This window comes from Oncorhynchus masou, chromosome 22 (assembly GCF_036934945.1).
Source record: "Oncorhynchus masou masou isolate Uvic2021 chromosome 22, UVic_Omas_1.1, whole genome shotgun sequence".
Lineage (NCBI taxonomy): Eukaryota > Metazoa > Chordata > Actinopteri > Salmoniformes > Salmonidae > Oncorhynchus > Oncorhynchus masou.
The window spans coordinates 10,198,390-10,222,286 of NC_088233.1; the positions used below are offsets into that span (position 1 = coordinate 10,198,390).

Sequence of the window (23,897 nt, forward strand, 5' to 3'; positions counted from 1 at the left end):
GTAAGGATTACACTGTATGTGTCAGAGTACGTGCTTGTCTGTGGCGTTATTAGGCTTCTATAACATCTGATTGTGGAATGACTAACAGTTGTATAGATTTGATTTCAATGGGTCCTCAGAGCATTACTGTGTTCTAAGGTATTTTTATGGCTCTAAATGTTGTCACGACATGTCATATAACTTCTATAGTAGTGCATTTGTGTTCTGTTTTTAATGTTATTGTCATATTTAATGTATATGACACCCTTCCTGTATCTCTTGTGGGGATTAAGTGGATACAGCAACACAGTGTATTAATGCCACTCTTCTTCAATACATGATTATGTACATTGACCTTTTTAAATCACCAGCAGTTTATCAAATGGGGCCAAGTGGGATTTTTTTATATTTTTAAATCTCATGTACCCTCTTACCACCAGATGGCAGCAGTAAGTACCGTTGTGAACAGGGGCACTCCTCTGAAGGCCTATGTGTTCAGGAACTATAACCTTCAGCCAGGGGTGCTCTCCCACTACCTGGGGGGCTGTGAACACAAGCTGTGGCAGGCCGTCCGGGCGTCCTCCGCTGCCCCAGGGTACTTCCAGGAGTTTGCCCTGGGACACGACCTTCACCAGGTGAGACGAGTTTTAGAAACCCTAATGCTTTGCCCCTCACAATGCTCTACACTACAGCTGCCACCAATACTCCATGTCTTCCCTGGCCTCGCTCTCTCTCTCTCCTGTCTGCCTTCCCTATTCCACATCCTGTTTCACTAATCCTCTCCAGTTAGAGGGATTCAGCACTTAGCTCTCTGACGGCCTGTGTAGTTTACTACTTAGTGTTAATATATTTTACACATGGGTGGTTCTACTCCTGAATGCTGATTGGTTATAAACCACATTCCAGCCGGTGTCTATTCTACAAATTACCATCAGCTAAATCTATGATGTTAAAATGCCTATTTACTCTGTTCCATCTGACTGAGCAAATCCACTGTCTCATCAGCCCAGCCAGGAAATTCATGAACTTGATCTCCACTATAAAAAATATCTAGATGTTATCTCACATTTTTTTTAGACCAGCTGTTGTCCACTATATAAAAAAAAAACATCTAGACATTATCTCACATTTATTTTAGACCAACAGTCTTCAACAGCAGAGATTTGTATAAATATTGCTGTCTGTCTCTCCAACATTTGCAACATTGTTTCAGTATTGAAATTGAAACGAATGGGTACAGAACATAGAGACTGAGCGAATGGGTACAGAACATAAAGACTGAACGACTGGGTACAGAACATAGAGACTGAACGACTGGGTACAGAACATAAAGACTGAACGACTGGATACAGAACATAAAGACTGAACGACTGGGTACAGAACATAGAGACTGAACGACTGGGTACAGAACATGAAGACTGAACGACTGGGTACAGAACATAGAGACTGAACGACTGGGTACAGAACATGAAGACTGAACGACTGGGTACAGAACATAAAGACTGGGTACAGAACATAGAGACTGAACGACTGGGTACAGAACATAGAGACTGAATGACTGGGTACAGAACATGAAGACTGAACGACTGGGTACAGAACATGAAGACTGAACGACTGGGTACAGAACATGAAGACTGAACGACTGGGTACAGAACATAGAGACTGAACGACTGGATACAGAACATAGAGACTGAACGACTGGATACAGAACATAAAGACTGAACGACTGGGTACAGAACATAGAGACTGAACGACTGGATACAGAACATAGAGACTGAACGACTGGGTACAGAACATAAAGACTGAACGACTGGGTACAGAACATGAAGACTGAACGACTGGGTACAGAACATGAAGACTGAACGACTGGGTACAGAACATGAAGACTGAACGACTGGGTACAGAACATGAAGACTGAACGACTGGGTCGCGTCTCTGGCAACCGAACCAATAGAACGAATGACCAGCCAGGTTGGCTAGCAACCCTAGATTTGTGTCGGGACTATAGCTGGATGAAATCGTATGAACAAATTCATAAAAAAAAATATATATATATATATTCACCCCCAATTTCGTGGTGTCCAATTGTAGTCGTTACTATCTTGTCTCATCGCTACAACCCCCGTACAGGCTCGGGAGAGACAAAGGTCGAGAGCCATGTGTCCTCTGAAACACAATCCAACCAAGCCACACTGCTTCTTAACACAGCGCACAGTGTGCACTGCGCCCGGCCCGCCACAGGAGTCCCTGGTACGCGATAGGACCGCGCTAACCCGGGCGACGCTCGGCCAATTGTGCGTCGCCCCATGGACCTCCCGGCTGCGACAGAGCCTGGGCGCGAACCCAGAGTCTCTGGTGGCATAGCTAGCACTGCGTCGTGCCTTAGACCACTGCGCCACCCGGGAGGCCCCATAAATAATGTTTTTAATGAAAATATGGAAGTCATTATTTGAATATGGTAACCATTGTATAAAAGTGCTAATGCCTCAGCGTGTGTTTGAATGTACTGTCACGGTTTGCCGGCGCTCGACTTTGTTTCCGGCCGAACACCTGTGCCAATATATCCTCCAAACCTGCTTCTCGGGCCCCTTAAATAATGTATCCCACTTAATGCAAAGTGACATAGGCCTACAGCACAGCATAAATCTGCATAAATGTTTTATAGTGAATGTGATTTGCACCAGAACCTTGGTGTTGCTACCTCCACACCTCCACACCAACTGAGTCATACAGGACCAAGGCTCTAACACGGTCTAACATGGACGGGGGTTGATGTAGGCGTTGTAACAGGATTATTCATGGTAGAATACGTCAGGATGTGTCCTTCACAGCAGCAGCCTGTATTTAAAGGACTGAGGTTTTTCTATGTCCTTCCTCCAGTGTGTTTCTACTTCACATTATCCTGGATCATCCCAATCTCCTCAACACACTTCAGGAGTTGTGTTTTAATGTGCAAACCATCAGCGCGGTAAAATGGAAGAGTTCCATCCCTCTCCCGTCAGTGTTTGTTTGTTTCCAGACAGGTCCATTTAGATGGAGAGCAGGAAGAGTCGGTCAAAATAAGGGTTTGGTACCCTATCCCCTAAATAGTGCACTACTTTTGACCGGAGTCCTATTAGTGTAGTGCTTAGGACATAGGGTGGTGTTTGAGACGCAAGCCTGCCTGAGATACTTAACGTCAATATCCATTCTAAATAGGCATCTAAAGACGCATGCCATTAGACAGGAGAAGAGCACTGCAATAGCAAATACCTACATCCTGACTCCTCTCAGCTATTTTACTGATCAATAATATTATATCCCCTCTTCCGCCCACACACACACACACACACACACACAGTGCTGGGTGGAGCTTATTCATCAGTAAGCCCATCTGGCTGGCTCCTAGAGACATCAGATCATGTCTCTCTTCAATCCCAGGTGAATGAGTGAATGACGTGTGGGGTTTCATGTCTGTCTGGGCTTGACATCTCATAATGTAATCCTGGCAATATCCTCCCATTTTGGCTTAGGAAACACACACACACACACACACACACACACACACACACACATTTTACATCAAAGGTGGAATCCCGTGATCCCACACTCTTAATTGGAATTGGTGTAAGTTCTCTAGGTGAGTGGGGAACTCTCTGGCTGGGATATGAAATAGAATGGTTGATGACCTCGCTACTTCCTGGTCTCATCTTTCCCAGAGACAGACACACACACACACACTACATATACATACTCCTCATCCCACACTGTCGGACTGCTACATCAGCCTCGTTAAAATAGAGAAGCAAGCAGACAACCTCCGTTATGGATGTTTGTCAAGTCTCTGCTAGGTGCTTTCTAACTGAGGAAAGCTCTTACCGCTCGCTGGGAAAGTGGGACACCTTAAAATGTAAAAACGCCACCTGGGGTTTAACAAGGTCTTGTTATCCATTCCACTACTTCTGCTGTGAAGAAAAACGGAAATCTGACATGTTTAAATTGAAGCCGTGAATTTGATGAATTACATTAGCCAACATTGTCGTTACACATGTGGTTGTGAAGTTATCAGGTTGTGTATTTACATTGGAGTAAGATTTAATCATTACATTTTCTCAATTCCATCATCTTTCATCATTTCTCCAGTCCAATAAGCTATATTTAGAAGCCCACCAGCAGTCCCATACCCTTCTTTTGGTCGAGTGGATGTTTTTCTGAAGCTAAGAGTCTGCACAACATGGCGTCTGTGTGTGTGATGTCAGAATTCCCCAGTGAGGGAGTCATAGGTCGCCCTTCCGTTACCTCTCAACCCCGAAACAATCTCCGCCTTGTGTCGAAAGTGCCATAAAACAACCATGTGCTGAATGAATGCCGGGAAATTCTGGAATTCTCAAGCAACCGTTTCAAGCTGGCAGGATTCTGATTTTAGAACTGTGGTAAACAACAGTGGCTACAGCGCTATTACATCACAACACACTACAACCATAGAGAGAATGCCTCTCTGGGGGAGGAAGAGAAGAGGGAGGAGCCATGACACATTGACGCTGCCATTATACCGCTAAACACCACAGAACTAGAAGACTTCGGAAGTTGACAAAGGATACCAGCATGCCAGCCAGGGAATGCCATGCATGGAGGACTGAAGAATGATCAGCCATGACATCTCCCTTGTCGGTGGGCAGGAATGAGATCTCCTCTCCCACATGGTGCTGTCCTAAACAGAAGACTCCTCACCGGCCTGGCAGAATGAACTATACATCCACTGTCACTCACATGAATGGGAAAGGAGAGGATGAGAACTAAGAATGAAGCGTTTAAGGGACGTTCAGTTAAAACCCTTTAAAATAGAGACATTTTGAGTATGTGGTTTCACCTGCTTCAAGTACCAGTGCACTACTGAAATATTGAAGATGTAGGCTATTATCTAGTATTGCTAGTAAACCTGGTAGTTTTTCTTTCTTTCTGTGTTGACATTGGCTAGAAGGGATGCTATTATCAGACTTGTACTGCAGTGCTGCCTCCATAGATGGGGGAGGAGTGGAGAATGGAGGAGTGGAGAATGGAGGAGTGGAGAATGGAGGAGTGGAGAATGGAGGAGTGGAGAATGGAGGAGTGGAGAATGGAGGAGTGGAGAATGGAGGAGTGGAGAATGGAGGAGTGGAGAATGGAGGAGTGGAGAATGGAGGAGTGGAGAATGGAGGAGTGGAGAATGGAGGAGTGGAGAATGGAGGAGTGGAGAATGGAGGAGTGGAGGAGCGGAAAATGGATAGTGGAGGAGTGGAGGAGTGGAGGTTGGAGGAGTGGAGGTTGGAGGAGTGGAGGATGGATAGTGGAGGAGTGGAGGTTGGATAGTGGAGGTTGGATAGTGGAGGTTGGATAGTGGAGGTTGGATAGTGGAGGTTGGATAGTGGAGGTTGGATAGTGGAGGTTGGATAGTGGAGGTTGGATAGTGGAGGAGTGGAGGAGGGATAGTGGAGGAGTGATAGTGGAGGAGGGATAGTGGAGGTTGGATAGTGGAGGAGTGGAGGTTGGATAGTGGAGGAGGGATAGTGGAGGAGGGATAGTGGAGGTTGGATAGTGGAGGTTGGATAGTGGAGGAGTGGAGGAGTGGAGGAGTGGAGGAGTGGATAGTGGAGGAGTGGATAGTGGAGGTTGGATAGTGGAGGAGGGATGGAGGAGTGGAGGAGTGGAGGTTGGAGGAGTGGAGGTTGGAGGAGTGGAGGTTGGAGGAGTGGAGGTTGGAGGAGTGGAGGAGGGATAGTGGAGGAGAGATAGTGGAGGAGGGATAGTGGAGGAGGGATAGTGGAGAATGGATAGTGGAGGAGGGATAGTGGAGGAGGGATAGTGGAGGAGGGATAGTGGAGGAGGGATAGTGGAGGAGGGATAGTGGAGGTTGGATAGTGGAGGTTGGATAGTGGAGGAGTGGAGGAGGGATAGTGGAGGAGTGGAGGAGGGATAGTGGAGGAGTGGAGGAGGGATAGTGGAGGAGTGGAGGAGGGATAGTGGAGGAGTGGAGGAGGGATAGTGGAGGAGTGGAGGAGGGATAGTGGATGAGGGATAGTGGATGAGGGATAGTGGATGAGTGGATAGTGGATGAGTGGATAGTGGAGGAGTGGATAGTGGAGGAGTGGATAGTGGAGGAGTGGATAGTGGAGGAGTGGATAGTGGAGGAGGGATAGTGGAGGAGGGATAGTGGAGGAGGGATAGTGGAGGAGGGATAGTGGAGGTTGGAGGGTGGAGGTTGGATAGTGGAGGGTGGAGGTTGGATAGTGGAGGGTGGAGGTTGGATAGTGGAGGGTGGAGGTTGGATAGTGGAGGTTGGATAGTGGAGGTTGGATAGTGGAGGTTGGATAGTGGAGGTTGGATAGTGGAGGTTGGATAGTGGAGGTTGGATAGTGGAGGTTGGATAGTGGAGGTTGGATAGTGGAGGTTGGATAGTGGAGGTTGGATAGTGGAGGTTGGATAGGGGAGGTTGGATAGGGGAGGAGTGGAGGAGAGAGAGTGGAGTGGAGGAGGGATAGTGGAGGAGGGATAGTGGAGTGGAGGATGGATGGGTGAGGAGTGGAGGATGGATGGGTGAGGAGTGGAGGATGGATGGGTGAGGAGTGGAGGATGGATAGGGGATAAATAAGTGCTTTGGCCTCTGTCTGCTCCTCTCCTCCTCAGGGCCAGCTCTCCTCCTGTGTTAAACCCTGGAGGAACATGGAGCTTTTCCACCAGGCTACTGTCCAACTCCTGTACCCCTCTATTCCCTTGGAGACACCGTCTCCCTGGTATTCACACAGTCACTCTGTTACTACAGACACACAGTCACTCTGTTACTACAGACACACAGTCACTCTGTTATTACAGACACACAGTCACTCTGTTATTACAGACACACAGTCACTCTGTTATTACAGACACACAGTCACTCTGTTACTACAGACACACAGTCACTCTGTTACTACAGACACACAGTCACTCTGTTACTACAGACACACAGTCACTCTGTTACTACAGACACACAGTCACTCTGTTACTACAGACACACAGTCACTCTGTTACTACAGACACACAGTCACTCTGTTACTACAGACACACAGTCACTCTGTTACCACAGACACACAGTCACTCTGTTACCACAGACACACAGTCACTCTGTTACCACAGACACACAGTCACTCTGTTACCACAGACACACAGTCACTCTGTTACTACAGACACACAGTCACTCTGTTACTACAGACACACAGTCACTCTGTTATTACAGACACACAGTCACTCTGTTATTACAGACACACAGTCACTCTGTTATTACAGACACACAGTCACTCTGTTATTACAGACACACAGTCACTCTGTTACTACAGACACACAGTCACTCTGTTACCACAGACACACAGTCACTCTGTTACCACAGACACACAATCACTCTGTTACCACAGACACACAGTCACTCTGTTACCACAGACACACAGTCACTCTGTTACCACAGACACACAGTCACTCTGTTACCACAGACACACAGTCACTCTGTTACCACAGACACACAGTCACTCTGTTACCACAGACACACAGTCACTCTGTTACTACAGACACACAGTCACTCTGTTACTACAGACACACAGTCACTATGTTACTACAGACACACAGTCACTCTGTTACTACAGACACACAGTCACTCTGTTACTACAGACACACAGTCACTCTGTTACCACAGACACACAGTCACTCTGTTACCACAGACACACAGTCACTCTGTTACCACAGACACACAGTCACTCTGTTACCACAGACACACAGTCACTCTGTTACCACAGACACACAGTCACTCTGTTACCACAGACACACAGTCACTCTGTTACCACAGACACACAGTCACTCTGTTACTACAGACACACAGTCACTCTGTTACCACAGACACACAGTCACTCTGTTACTACAGACACACAGTACACTCTCTCCCCATCTGTCTCCTCTGTCTCAGACACACCGCAGGTGGGTGGTACCGTAACTGGGGAGGACAGGCTCGTGGTAATGGATGGAGCGGAGTCAGTGGAATTGTATCAAATACATCAAACTCATGGGTTCCGTGTGTTGGTGCCATTCCATTAGCTCCTTTCCAGCCGTTATAATGAGCCGTCCTCCCCTCAGCATCCTCCACTGATACACACACTACGCCACCCACCTGGTTGTGCTAGCACACTTCTTTAGGCATTGACTGGCTGCTGTGTGAGAACCTGCCTCCCTCATCACTCTCTGTATCCCTAACCCCCTTATCCCTCACAGTACTGCCTCCCTCATCACTCTCTGTATCCCTAACCCCCTTATCCCTCACAGAACTACCTCTGCACCAGCCATCTCTCTGTATCCCTAACCCCCTTATCCCTCACAGTACTGCCTCCCTCATCACTCTCTGTATCCCTAACCCCCTTATCCCTCACAGAACTACCTCTGCACCAGCCATCTCTCTGTATCCCTAACCCCCTTATCCCTCACAGTACTACCTCCCTCCATCACTCTCTGTATTCCTAACCCCCTTATCCCTCACAGTACTGCCTCCCTCATCACTCTCTGTATCCCTAACCCCCTTATCCCTCACAGTACTACCTCCCTCATCACTCTCTGTATCCCTAACCCCCTTATCCCTCACAGTACTGCCTCCCTCATCACTCTCTGTATCCCTAACCCCCTTACCCCTCACAGTACTGCCTCCCTCATCACTCTCTGTATCCCTAACCCCCTTATCCCTCACAGTACTGCCTCCCTCATCACTCTCTGTATCCCTAACCCCCTTATCCCTCACAGTACTGCCTCCCTCATCACTCTCTGTATCCCTAACCCCCTTACCCCTCACAGTACTGCCTCCCTCATCACTCTCTGTATCCCTAACCCCCTTATCCCTCACAGTACTACCTCCCTCATCACTCTCTGTATCCCTAACCCCCTTATCCCTCACAGTACTGCCTCCCTCATCACTCTCTGTATCCGTAACCCCCTTATCCCTCACAGTACTACCTCCCTCATCACTCTCTGTATCCCTAACCCCCTTATCCCTCACAGAACTACCTCCCTCATCACTCTCTGTATCCCTAACCCCCTTATCCCTCACAGTACTGCCTCCCTCATCACTCTCTGTATCCCTAACCCCCTTATCCCTCACAGTACTGCCTCCCTCATCACTCTCTGTATCCCTAACCCCCTTATCCCTCACAGTACTGCCTCCCTCATCACTCTCTGTATCCCTAACCCCCTTATCCCTCACAGTACTGCCTCCCTCATCACTCTCTGTATCCCTAACCCCCTTATCCCTCACAGTACTGCCTCCCTCATCACTCTCTGTATCCCTAACCCCCTTATCCCTCACAGTACTACCTCCCTCATCACTCTCTGTATCCCTAACCCCCTTATCCCTCACAGTACTACCTCCCTCATCACTCTCTGTATCCCTAACCCCCTTATCCCTCACAGTACTGCCTCCCTCATCACTCTCTGTATCCCTAACCCCCTTATCCCTCACAGTACTGCCTCCCTCATCACTCTCTGTATCCCTAACCCCCTTATCCCTCACAGTACTGCCTCCCTCATCACTCTCTGTATCCCTAACCCCCTTATCCCTCACAGTACTGCCTCCCTCATCACTCTCTGTATCCCTAACCCCCTTATCCCTCACAGTACTACCTCCCTCATCACTCTCTGTATCCCTAACCCCCTTATCCCTCACAGTACTACCTCCCTCATCACTCTCTGTATCCCTAACCCCCTTATCCCTCACAGTACTACCTCCCTCATCACTCTCTGTATCCCTAACCCCCTTATCCCTCACAGAACTACCTCTGCACCAGCCATCTCTCTGTATCCCTAACCCCCTTATCCCTCACAGTACTACCTCTGCACCAGCCATCTCTCTGTATCCCTAACCCCCTTATCCCTCACAGTACTACCTCTGCACCAGCCATCTCTCTGGAGTGGCTGAATTGAGATTTTCTCATAGGAATCTCTGCAGTAAAGCGGCTGTCCGTCAATCACGTATTAATGCATTCATATGTGAGTTCAGTCACTGAGATCTGTCTTTCCACTGATCTCCCCTGGGACATTTCTGATTAATGGACTTGGGAAATCACTTTGTTTTATTTATTATGATGGACTGTGAAAATGTGCCATATGAATATGAGGTAGCCAAAGATGACCTATTGCCTAAGAGGATGCTGTCACATGTCAGGTCACAGCAGGAGGAGAGGATAATTCAGTGCTCTCGGGCGGGCGGGCGGGTGGGAGAGAGACTCTATTGCTTTTCCTAACCTGAGGGCATATTTGTCACTCTGTGTCTCTGTCTCACACAGATGAATACTTCATCCCTCTCCATTTTCTTCGTGGGATGACGACTTGGACCTCATTCTGACCCTTCTGTTCTCTCAGGTCAAAGGTCAAATAGGAGAAGAGAGCGAGAGACTCTATTGCTTTTCCTAACCTGAGGGCATATTTGTCACTCTGTGTCTCTGTCTCACACAGATGAATACTTCATCCCTCTCCATTTTCTTCGTGGGATGACGACTTGGACCTCATTCTGACCCTTCTGTTCTCTCAGGTCAAAGGTCAAATAGGAGAACCAGGCTGCGTAATTACATAATGTGGCATGGAGACCTTTTGGTTTGACTTGGCCACTCATTCCTAGATGATGATGATGATGATGGTGACATCACACTAACACCATTGTATGTCTGTCTCATCCTCGTTGGTGAAAGGGACTAAGGATTAGTTGTTATCTGGACAATTGATTCATTGAACAGCCCGATTTATTCACTTGAGATCAGATGGATAGATATTATTTAAGGTTGTGCATCTGCTTCAACAAACACCCATGATTTAGCAAACCTTGTTCAATATACACGTGATTACATAGCTAAGAGTTGGTTTTATCTGGACAATTAATCAATAGAACAGACAGATTCATTCACTTGATTGCATAGGAAACATGATTTTGTACCTGTTTGAGCGTAACATCCTGAGTTGAACAGGAAGACCATGCTAAACCTTATTCAGTATATCCGTGAGGGCCGAGCTGAATATGACCATGGAGGCTTAAGGATCGGCTCCTGAAAACAGAGCTGCTATTGTAACACACACTGGGTAGCATCCATCAAATGGTCCATGATGATTTATGTAACCTCTCCCCAATTAAACCGTGTTTAAGCTTCAGTGCCAAAGGCCTTATGGGTAAATCCAGGCAGCAGCACTGGGCTCCAGCTCGGCCTAAAGCCCCTTCGACCCCCTTGGCCAAGCCTTGTCAAATGTAGGGCACTATATAGGGAATAGAGTGCCCTATGGGACGCAACCAGACGTTCTAAGAGCAGCTCCTAATGACCAGAACAGCTGACTGGAGCTGAAAAGAGCGTGTATGCAGCATGGAACACATGTACTGGACCCGGCTCTTTGGACCAGAGTTTCCCATGTGTTGTGACCACTCATCTTGGCCCTCACCCAAGGGGCTATTGGCGCATAGCAGGGAGGGAGGGAGGGAGGGAGGGAGGGAGGGAGAGAGAGAGAGGGAGGGAGGGAGAGAGGGAGGGAGAGAGAGAGGGAGAGAGAGAGGGAGAGAGAGAGGGAGAGAGAGAGGGAGAGAGAGAGGTAGAGAGAGAGGTAGAGAGAGAGGTAGAGAGAGAGGTAGAGAGAGAGGGAGAGAGAGAGGGAGAGAGGGAGAGAGATATTGTGATATTGTGAGGAGGAAGTTGCTAATAGGAGCTGACAAACGCTGATGCGTGAAATGACTTTTACTGATCACAACGCTAGATGGGAATGGGGTTCTATCTAAATCACCCCCCCCCCCTAAAAATGGCTTAGTGGAACAATGCAGATAAGCCAACAAGTCTTGGCAGTAATGGCAGCAGAATTAATTTGAAGTAGGAACTAACCGTCCCTTAAATTGTAGCTATTTATTTTATTTTAGTTATCCTTTCATCCCGTCTCGTGTTCTTAATGGAACGTTTTTCTGCTACTTCTTCTTTCACACGCTAATTCTGTTTAATTCGCCAATATTTTAGCAGTCAAACATGTTCCCACAGGTGCAGGCAGAGCCTTATTAGAGAGGAGGAATATTGTGGCCTGACTAAAACAAGTCAGATTTGTGTATCAACCATTGGTGGCTGAAGGAGAGGGAACAACCCCAGGGGAGGAATGTTTCCTCAGGAGGAGTATGAGGACAGATCTCGCTGTTAACACCAGACCAGCATACATATTACACTGTGTATACAAAACCATGTTTATTACTCAATTCAAATGATTGGAATCGGCTATTTCAGCCACACCCGTTGCTGACAGGTGTATAAAATCGAGCACACAAGCCATGCAATCTGCATAGACAAACATTAGCACTGTGATAGGATGCCATCTTTCCAACAAGTCAGTTTGTCATATTTCTGTCCTGCTCGAGCTGCCCCGGTCAACTGTAAGTGCTGTTAATGTGAAGTGGAAACGAAGGGGTAGGCCACACAATCTCACAGAACAGGACCGCAGAGTGCTGTGGTGTGTCTGTCCTCGGTGAAACACTCACTACCGAGTTCCAAGCTGCCTCTGGACGCAACATCAGCACATTTAACAGTTTGTTGGGAACTTAATGAAATGGGTTTCCATGGCCAAGCAGCCGCACACAAACCTAAGATCAACATGCAAAATGCCAAGCGTCGGCTGGAGTGGTGTAAAGCTCGCTGCCATTGGACTCTGGAGCAGTGGAAACGCGTTCTCTGAAGTGATGAATCACGCTTCACCATCTGGCAGTTCGACTGACGAGTCTGGGTTTGGCGGAAGCCAGTGGAACGCTATTTTCCCCAATAAATGATGCCCACTGTGAAGTTTGGTCTGGATCCCTTAGTTCCAGTGAAGCGAAATCTAAATGCTACCCCATACAATGACATTCTAGATGATTCTGTGCTTCCAAATGTGTGGCAACAGTTTGGGGAAGGTCCTTTCCTGTTTCAGCATGACAATGCCCCAATGCACAAAGCGAGGTCCATACAGAAATGGTTTGTCTTGATCAGTGTGGAAGAACTTGACTGGCCTGCACAAAACCCGACCTCAACCCCATCAAACACATTCGGGAAGAATTTCAACGCCGACTGTGAGCCAGGTCTAATCGCCCAACATCAGTAGCTGAATGGAAGCAAGTCCCTGCAGAAATGTTCCAACATCTAGTGGAAAGCCTTCCCAGAAGAGTGGAGGCTGTTATAGCTGCAATGTTCCAACATCGAGTGGAAAGCCTTCCCAGAAGAGTGGAGGCTGTTATAGCTGCAATGTTCCAACATCTAGTGGAAAGCCTTCCCAGAAGAGTGGAGGCTGTTATAGCAGCTATGTACCAACATCTAGTGGAAAGCCTTCCCAGAAGAGTGGAAGCTGTTATAGCAGCAATGTTCCAACATCTAGTGGAAAGCCTTCCCAGAAGAGTGGAGGCTGTTATAGCAGCAAAGGGTACCAACTGCATATTAATGCCCATGATTTTGGAATGAGATGTTCAAGCAGGTGTCCACATACTTTTGGGCATGTAGTGTAAGTATGTTTTGGCTTGCAGTTCTGTATCGTGCTTCACCTTTCTGTCTTGTTCTGCCTTTGATTCTGGGGGTCCTACTTTGAAGGGGTGCTAAGCTGCCGTCTTGAACCTTTCTCCAATATTTCAATTGCAGTTTAGCCTTTGGCACCAGGGTTACACTCTGTCAAAGCACCTCAATAGAGAGGGGCTGTACCCTTCACCCAAAGGAGGACATTTTGACCTGTGGGAAGAGCTGCTTTCTATACAGACATTGGCTACGGAATAGAGGTATTAAAATGAGACTTGCATTACAGCTCTAAATCCCTCTGAAGGGAAGTGACCCTTGACCTGCGTCATGCTGAGTTTGACAGGCAGCTTCTGTTGCCTCTTTCTGTGTGCCCAGCTCATTTGCCACAGTTTGGCCCCTAAGTAAATAATTGTTTCTAACTTTAACCCTCCCGTCCAAATTCTACACCCGGGTCTGAAGAAACCCTTTCTGTGAGAACATGGCAACGGTCCAAGTGTATAAGCTGTACCAGTATGGTTCTCAGATGAAAAGCCCCCCCCTAAAGACCTCAAGCAGCGCTTCGGTGTGGCACTGACATCAGTTGGGAAAGAAAAACCGTGAGTGTACAGCTGAAAAGACTCCAAGCAGCGTTGCAAAGCGTTACAATGGCATCAGAAGTCTGACACCGTAATCCACGTCTTCAGGGAACAGTGGGTTTAACTGCCTTTTGCTCAGGGTCAGAATGACCGATTATTATTATGTACCTTGTCAGCTCTGGGATTCGATCCAGCAACCTTTTGGCTACTGGCCCAACGCTCCTACCTGCCGCCCACAGTGAACAAAACCAGTCTTTGGAAACAGTCTTCTACCCAGATCCAGTATAATAATAATAACACCATGGAGTCTCTTCTTCAGTGTTTAAAAACAGACTTCCCTACATAGTGCACTACTTTTGACTATAGGGCCTATTGGGCCCTGGTCAAAAGGAGTGAACTATGTAGTGAATATGCTGTCATTCGGGATGCAGCCTGTGCTTCAATGAGCCGACTCTTGTCTATAAATGCCCCTAACAGGTGGCGAGTCATTGAGACACGTTGTGGCATTGAGAATGATTCTTCTCTCGGCTGACTGGGAGACTGTGTGTCACACTGGTTATGAGTGGAAGGCATTGTGCTCGCTGCTATTTGAAATCTGGCCACTCCAGCTATCAAGGAAAAGAAGCTGCCATGGCACATCAAATCAAATCAAATGTTATTTGTCACATACACATGGTTAGCAGATGTTAATGCGAGTGTAGCAAAATGCTTGTGCTTCTAGTTCCGACAATGCAGTAATAACCAACAAGTAATCTAACAATTCCAAAATTACTGTCTTACACTTGTGTATAAGGGGATAAAGAATATGTACATAAAGATATATGAATGAGTGATGGTGCAGAGCAGCATAGGCAAGATACAGTAGATGGTATCGAGTACAGTATATACATATGAGATGAGTATGTAAACAAAGTGGCATAGTTAAAGTGGCTAGTGATACATGTATTACATAAGGATGCAGTAGATGATATAAAGTACAGTATATACCCTACATTATTCATCTCATATGTATACGCATGTAAACATTATATTGGGTAGCATTGTTTAAAGTGGCTAGTGATATATTTTACAACCTTTCCCATCAATTCCCATTATTAAAGTGGCTGGAGTTGAGTCAGTGTGTTGGCAGCAGCCACTCAATGTTAATGGTTGCTGTTTAACAGTCTGATGGCCTTGAGATAGAAGCTGTTTTTCAGTCTCTCGGTCCCAGCTTTGATGCACCTGTACTGACCTCGCCTTCTGGATGATAGCGGGGTGAACAGGCAGTGGCTCGGGTGGTTGATGTCCTTGATGATCTTTATGGCCTTCCTGTAACATCGGGTGGCGTAGGTGTCCTGGAGGGCAGGTAGTTTGCCCCCGGTGATGCGTTGTGCAGACCTCACTACCCTCTGGAGAGCCTTACGGTTGTGGGCGGAGCAGTTGCCGTACCAGGCGGTGATACATCCCGCCAGGATGCTCTCGATTGTGCATCTGTAGAAGTTTGTGAGTGCTTTTGGTGACAAGCCGAATTTCTTCAGCCTCCTGAGGTTGAAGAGGCGCTGCTGCGCCTTCTTCACGATGCTGTCTGTGTGAGTGGACCAATTCAGTTTGTCTGTGATGTGTATGCCGAGGAACTTAAAACTGACTACCCTCTCCACTACTGTTCCATCGATGTGGATAGGGGGGTGTTCCCTCTGCTGTTTCCTGAAGTCCACAATCATCTCCTTAGTTTTGTTGACGTTGAGTGTGAGGTTATTGTCCTGACACCACACTCCGAGGGCCCTCACCTCCTCCCTGTAGGCCGTCTCGTCATTGTTGGTAATCAAGCCTACCACTGTTGTGTCGTCCGCAAACTTGATGATTGAGTTGGAGGCGTGCGTGGCCACGCAGTCGTGGGTGAACAAGGGAGTACAGGAGAGGGCTCAGAACGCACCCTTGTGGGGCCCCAGTGTTGAAGATCAGCGGGGTGGAGATGTTGTTGCCTACCCTCACCACCTGGGGGCGGCCCGTCAGGAAGTCCAGTACCCAGTTGCACAGGGCGGGGTCGAGACCCAGGGTCTCGAGCTTGGAGGGTACTATGGTGTTAAATGCCGAGCTGTAGTCGATGAACAGCATTCCCACATAGGTATTCCTCTTGTCCAGATGGGTTATGACCTATTTGGGCGGTAAGCAAATTGGAGTGGGTCTAGGGTGTCAGGTAGGGTGGATGTGACATGGTCCTTGACTAGTCTCTCAAAGCACTTCATGATGACGGAAGTGAGTGCTACGGGGCGGTAGTCGTTTAACTCAGTTACCTTAGCTTTCTTGGGAACAGGAACAATGGTGGCCCTCTTGAAGCATGTGGGAACAGCAGACTGGTATAGGGATTGATTCAATATGTCTGTAAACACACCAGCCAGCTGGTCTGCGCATGCTCTGAGGGCGCGGCTGGAGATGCTGTCTGGGCATGCAGCCTTGCGAGTGTTAACACTTTCAAATGTTTTACTCACCTCGGCTGCAGTGAAGGAGAGTCCGCATGTTTTCGTTGCAGGCCGTGTCAGTGGCACTGTATTGTCCTCAAAGCGGGCAAAAAAGTTATTTAGTCTGCCTGGGAGCAAGACATCCTGGTCCGTGACTGGGCTGGTCTAAGCCACGACCATAATTAACAAAAATGGAGTCACTCAGTGGGTCAAGTGATGATAAAAGCACTGAGTTGTTTTGTCCGGTTGGTCAGTGGACTTTGTCTCGGTGCTTCTGTCTGCAGCCTGATTTTCCCCCCATTAAGAGTACATCTAGCGTGCACACACACCGATCTGCAAGCCCACAACCACCAACCCCAATGGAAGTATTTCCATATACACTACCAGTCAAAAGTTTGGACACACCTACTCATTCAAGGGTTTTTCTTTATTTGTACTATTTTCTACATTGTAGAATTATAGTGAAGACATCAAAACTATGAAATCATGTGTAAAAAAAAAATATATATATATATATATATATATATATATATTTTTTTTTTAAATATATTTGAGATCCTTCAATGTAGCCGCACTTTGCTTTGAGTTTTGCACACTCTTGGCATTCTCTCAACCAGCTTCATGAGGTAGTCACCGGGAATGCATTTCAATTAACAGGTGTGACATGTTAAGTTAATTTTTGGAATTTCTTTCCTTAATGCATTTGAGCCAATCAGTTTTGTTGTGACAAGGTAGGGATGGTATACAGAAGATTGCCCTATTTGGTAAAAGACCAAGTCTATATTATGGCAAGAATTGCTCAAATAAGCAAAGAGATACGACAGTCCATCATTACTTTAAGATATGAAGGTCAGTCAATGCAGTACATTTCAAGAACTTTGAAAGTGAAAGAACTTCTTCAAGTGCAGTTGCAAAAACCATCAAGCCCTGGTTTTCATGAGGACCGCCACAGGAATGGAAGACCCAGAGTTACCTCAGCTGAGGAGGATAAATTCATTAGAGTTACCAGCCTCAGAAATTGCAGCCCAAATAAATGCTTCAGAGTTCAAGAAATAGACGCATCTCAACATCAACTGTTCAGAGGAGACTGTTTGAATCAGGCCTTCATGGTTGAATTGCTGCAAAGAAACCACTACTAAAGGACCCCAATAATAAGAAGAAATTTGCTTGGGCCAAGAAACACAAGCAATGGACATTAGACTGGTGGAAATCTGTCCTTTTGGTCTGATGAGTCCAAATGTAAAAAATTTGGTTCCAACCACTTGTCCTTGTGAGACGCAGTGTGGGTCAACAGATGATCTCTGCTCGTGCGGTTCCCACCGTGAAGCATGGAGGAGGAGGTGTGGGGGTGCTTTGCTGGTGACACTCAGGGATTTTATTTAGAATTCAAGGCACACTAAACCAGCATTCTGCAGCCATATGCCATCCCATCTGGTTTGCACTTAGTCCCACTATCTTTTGTTTTTCAACAGGACAATGACCCAATACACTGGCAGGCTGTGTAAGGGCTATTTGACGAAGAAGGAGAGTGATGGAGTGCTGCATCAGATGACCTGGCCTCCACAATCACCTGACCTCAACCCAATTGAGATGGTTTGGGATGACTTGGACCGCAGAGTGAAGGAAAAGCAGCCAACAAGTGCTCAGTATATGTGGGAGCTCCTCCAAGAATGTTGGAAAAGCATTCCAGGTGAAGCTGGTTGAAAGAGTGCCAAGAGTTTTCAAAGCTGTCATCAAGGCAAAGGGTGGCTACTTTGAAGAACCTAAAATATATTTAACACTTTTGCTTACTAGATGATTCCAAGTGTGTTAATAGTTTAGATGTCTTCACTATTATTCTACAATGTAGAAAATAGTAAAAACCCTTGAATGAGTAGGTGTGTCCAAACTTTTGACTGGTATTATAGTCCAGGAAGTGTTGCCTTATTTTCACAATGTTTAAGTAATCTTCTTCTTTATTAATCTTCTAGTTGAAACTTGCACTGCTTTCAAAAAGTATTCACATCCCTTCGACTGACTTATTCCACATTTTCTTGTTAAACCTGAATTTAAAATGTATTAAATACATATTTTTCTACCTATACACAATATCCCAAAATAACAGTGAAACATGTTTTTGCAAACGATTAGGTATTTATTGAAAATTTAAGTTCAGAAATATCTCATGTACAGGAGGGAAATAGTGATGGAGAGGGCCCCTCCCCCACCCGGAAGGTCTGACTGCCCCTCCCCATGCGCACACACACTAAAATCTTCCCCCAGAGATTTCTAACTAGACACTCCGGGCCCCAGAGCTCCCACCCCCCAGCCTGGCCTCCCTAATGAGGGCGGGCCCCTCGGTGTTTGATCCTGTAGCCAACCCGAGGCCCCCAGCCTCATGCATATTCAACACCCCTCAGAACATACACTCCCATTGCTCCTGAGTGGCTGTTCAATATCAAAGCCAGTTAGACAGAAGGGAAGCGAAAAGTACGTGTACGTGTGTCTGTGTCCTGTACGTGTGTCTGTGTCCTGTACGTGTGTCTGTGTCCTGTACGTGTGTCTGTGTCCTGTACGTGTGTCTGTGTCCTGTACGTGTGTCTGTGTCCTGTACGTGTGTCTGTGTCCTGTACGCGTGTCTGTGTCCTGTATGTGTGTCTGTGTGCGTGTGTCTGTGTCTGTGTGCGTGTCCTCTGCGTGTGTCTGTGCGCGTGTCTGTGTCCTGTGCGCGTGTCTGTGTCCTGTGCGCGTGTCTGTGTCCTGTGCGCGTGTCTGTGTCCTGTGCGCGTGTCTGTGTCCTGTGCGCGTGTCTGTGTCTGTGTGCGTGTCTGTGTCCTCTGCGGGTGTCTGTGTCCTGTACGCGTGTCTGTGTCCTGTGCGCGTGTCTGTGTCTGTGTCCTGTGCGCGTGTCTGTGTCCTGTGCGCGTGTCTGTGTCCTGTACGCGTGTCTGTGTCCTGTGCGTGTGTCCTGTACGTGTGTCTGTGTCCTGTACGTGTGTCTGTGTCCTGTGCGCGTGTCTGTGTCCTGTGCGCGTGAAACTACATCATGGATCTGTTACCTTCCTTTCCACAGATGTTCATAAATGATTTAACAGCTGACGCTTTGGCTTTCCCTACTTTCCAAACTGCAACAAGAAATCTTTTAAATTAACTTAGTGTGTAAATGCTAAATGATGCTGGTACATAACTGTTTTTAAAATCTATACTGTGTATTATTATTATTATTTAAATGTTTTTAACTTTTATTTAACTAGGCAAGTCAGTTAAGAAAAAATTCTTATTTACAATGACGGCCAAACCCGGACGACTCTGATTCAATTGTGGGGCTCCCAATCACGGCCAGTTGTGATACAGCCTGGATTCGAACCAGGGTGTCTGTAGTGATGCCACAAGCACTGAGATGCAGTGCCTTAGACCACTGTGCCACTCGGGAGCCCCAAATGGGCATAGCAATAGCAGGATCATAATAGTTCGTTCTCTCTCTGTCTCCAGGATGGAGGTCTCCTCATCAACAACCCCACAGCGTTGGCCATCCATGAGTGTAAATGCCTGTGGCCTAATACGCCAGTCCAGTGTGTGGTGTCACTGGGTACGGGCCGCGTGGAGACAGCTGGCAAAAACAACACCACGTACACCAGCCTCAAGACCAAGCTCACCAACGTCATCAGCTCAGCCACCGACACAGAGGGTACGTCTGGGTGGGTCCATGTACCCTCTGATATACATCTCTGCATCACTTCAGCAATACAAATTCTATAAGTCACATGCACCGAATACAACAGGTGTACAGTGAAATGCTTACTTACAAAGCCCCTAACCAACAATGCAGTTTAAAAATGTAAAATAGGACAAAGAATGAAGTAACAAGCAGCTGTAAAATAACAATGTTCAAATGGCCATTTTGATTCTCAACACATTTCCCAGTAAGGATGAGATGAAGGTATTTTATTTAACCAGGCAAGTCCGTTAAGAACAAATTCTTATTTACATTGACGTTCAAACCCGGACGACGCTGTGCCATGGGACTCCCAATCACGGCCGGATGTGATACAGCCTGGATTCGAACCAGGGACTGTAGTGACACCTCTTGCAATGAGATGCAGTGCCTTAGACCACTGCGCCACTCGGGGGCCCAATAAAACAGGCATGCCCACACAGCCCCTTCATGACTTCAGGTCTACTTCACACCTTATCTCTGTACACACCTTATCTCTGTACACACCGTATCTCTGTACACACCGTATCTCTGTACACACCGTATCTCTGTACACACCGTATCTCTGTACACACCTTATCTCTGTACACACCTTATCTCTGTACACACCTTATCTCTGTACACACCTTACCTCTGTACACACCTTACCTCTGTACACACCTTACCTCTGTACACACCTTACCTCTGTACACACCTTACCTCTGTACACACCTTATCTCTGTACACACCTTATCTCTGTACACACCTTATCTCTTTACACACCTTATCTCTGTACACACCTTATCTCTGTACACACCTTACCTCTGTACACACCTTATCTCTGTACACACCTTATCTCTGTACACACCTTATCTCTGTACACACCTTATCTCTGTACACACCTTACATCTGTACACCTTACATCTGTACACACCTTACATCTGTACACACCTTACCTCTGTACACCTTATCTCTGTACACCTTATCTCTGTACACACCTTATCTCTGTACACACCTTACCTCTGTACACACCAACACAGCCTGGAAGCTACACTATTACACACTGAGATGGGTGAGGTGGTCACAGTGAGTGCCGTGGTGCTATAGGGGAGAGGAAAACAGGCTTTTAAGCGTGTTAATCTGCTGGTTATAAATAACCCCTCTGAAAGGGGAGATGGGTGTAGAGAGGGAAAGATTCATCCCAAACTACAGGAGCACCACACACAGAGACACAGCACTCATCTGTTACACCACTGATACAACACAGAGACACAGCACTCATCTGTTTCACCACTGATACAACACAGAGAGACACAGCAGTCATCTGTTTCACCACTGATACAACACAGAGAGACACAGCTCTCATCTGTTTCACCACTGATACAACACAGAGACACAGCTCTCATCTGTTTCACCACTGATACAACACAGAGACACAGCTCTCATCTGTTTCACCACTGATACAACACAGAGAGACAGCTCTCATCTGTTTCACCACTGATACAACACAGAGACACAGCTCTCATCTGTTTCACCACTGATACAACACAGAGACACAGCTCTCATCTGTTTCACCACTGATACAATACAGAGAGACACAGCAGTCATCTGTTTCACCACTGATACAATACAGAGAGACACAGCAGTCATCTGTTTCACCACTGATACAACACAGAGAGACACAGCTCTCATCTGTTTCACCACTGATACAACACAGAGACACAGCACTCATCTGTTTCACCACTGATACAATACAGAGAGACACAGCACTCATCTGTTTCACTGCTGATACAACAGAGTGAATGCAGTTTTATTTGATCTATATCTCTAGGGTGGAGTGTTTTTGTAATGAGAACACTAAAAACAATCCCTCCAACATCTCAGTGTATTTGTGTTGATAATGATATTATAACAGAACATTGGTTGGGACCCAGAATCCACCACACAGCCTCCAGATATGTCATCTGAAAAGTGTGTTGAACAGATTCAAACTCAATCCGTTATGTACTATAATGGCACACATCTCCTGAACTGAGACTCATATTCCCACAGAGACGTGAGTGGGGTAACATTGACGGGAACAGCTGCTGCAGTGTTAACTGTAACCACAGACTTAATGGGTTCTTATTGAGACAAGTAGTGAGAATTAGTCTCCAGGTGTGTAGTTTGACAATTGTGTTAATAGAACCAGTGTTTTAGCTCTAACCTCAACCTCACTTTCATGTCTCTGACCTGCTGTTTCCTATTGGACAAGTCCCTTCAGGTACATGTAGACTGTTTCTGCCCTCATGACTCTCTCTCAAACCTCAAACTGTTTATTTCTGTGTGTATACTCTGTGTTTGGGTATATTCCATTGTAGCCCACAATTTATCTTTATGCTTTTGGGACTTAACCTTGTCCCTTGGAGGAAGATATTTTTAAGAAATAGTTATTCAACGGTGATGTATTTGTGCCATTTTGACCAGTTCGTGTTTTTGTGTTAACCTTCACACCCCCTCCCTATTCTCCCAATCAGAAGTCCACATCATGCTCGATGCCCTCCTTCCACCTGACTCGTACTTCCGCTTCAACCCTTATATAAACGAGGACATCGCCCTGGATGAGAGCCGTGGTGAGAAGCTGAACCTGCTGCAGGCCGAGGGCCTGCGCTATCTGGACCGGAACCAGGAGAAGCTGCAGAAAGCTGCCCGGATACTCACCAGGGACAAGACCACCGTCCAGAGGCTGACTGAGTGGGCCAAGCTCAGACATGACATGTACGATGGTATTCCCATCTTCACCTCCAAGCTGTAGGGGAGTAGGTCCCAGGCTCCACCACCACACAACACTAACGTCACCTAAAACTAGACTCTCTCCTAACACTGAATCCATACATAGAATAATAGAATGTCTATGTTAGTCTCTGTGGTTGTAGACGGTGTATTTTAAATTGGTAGAATACGTTTACTGTTGTGTTTTTACTGCACCCATTTGCGTGTTACTGCACCCATTTGTGTGTTACTGCACCCATTTGTGTGTTACTGCACCCATTTACGTGTTACTGCACCCATTTACGTGTTACTGCACCCATTTGCGTGTTACTGCACCCATTTGCGTGTTACTGCACCCATTTGCGTGTTACTGCACCCATTTGCGTGTTACTGCACCCATTTGCGTGTTACTGCACCCATTTGTGTGTTACTGCACCCATTTATGTGTTACTGCACCCATTTGACAGTGTCTGTTTGCATGCTCTGGCAGCACTTGGAGAGAGAGAGAGGTCTGGCAACACTTGGGGGGGAGGGAGAGAGAGAGAGGTCTGGCAACACTTGGGGGGGAGGGAGAGAGAGAGAGGTCTGGCAACACTTGGGGGGAGGGGAGAGAGAGAGGTCTGGCAACACTTGGGGGGAGGGAGAGAGAGAGGTCTGGCAACACTTGGGGGGAGGGGGGAGAGAGAGAGGTCTGGCAACACTTGGGGGGAGGGGAGAGAGAGAGGTCTGGCAACACTTGGGGGGAGGGGGAGAGAGAGAGGTCTGGCAACACTTGGGGGGAGGGGGAGAGAGAGAGGTCTGGCAACACTTGGGGGGAGGGGGAGAGAGAGAGGTCTGGCAACACTTGGGGGGAGGGAGAGAGAGAGGTCTGGCAACACTTGGGGGGGGGGAGAGAGGTCTGGCAACACTTGGGGGGGGGGGGGAGAGGTCTGACAACACTTGGAGGGGAGGGGGAGAGAAGTCTGGCAACACTTGG

General features: G+C 47.1%; 1 protein-coding gene across 1 annotated transcript in view; it reads left to right on the forward strand.

Annotated features, from left to right (window-relative positions):
* Window positions 1-23,468, forward strand: part of LOC135509002 (calcium-independent phospholipase A2-gamma-like) — a 35,875-nt gene extending 12,407 nt beyond the window's left edge. The window contains exons 8-10 of the mRNA XM_064929270.1: window positions 420-614; window positions 19,969-20,164; window positions 22,687-23,468. Of these exons, the coding sequence (XP_064785342.1) occupies window positions 420-614; window positions 19,969-20,164; window positions 22,687-22,964 (669 nt within the window). The 3' untranslated portion in view covers window positions 22,965-23,468. The remainder of the gene's footprint in view (window positions 1-419; window positions 615-19,968; window positions 20,165-22,686) is intronic.
* The last annotated feature ends 429 nt before the right edge of the window (window positions 23,469-23,897 follow it).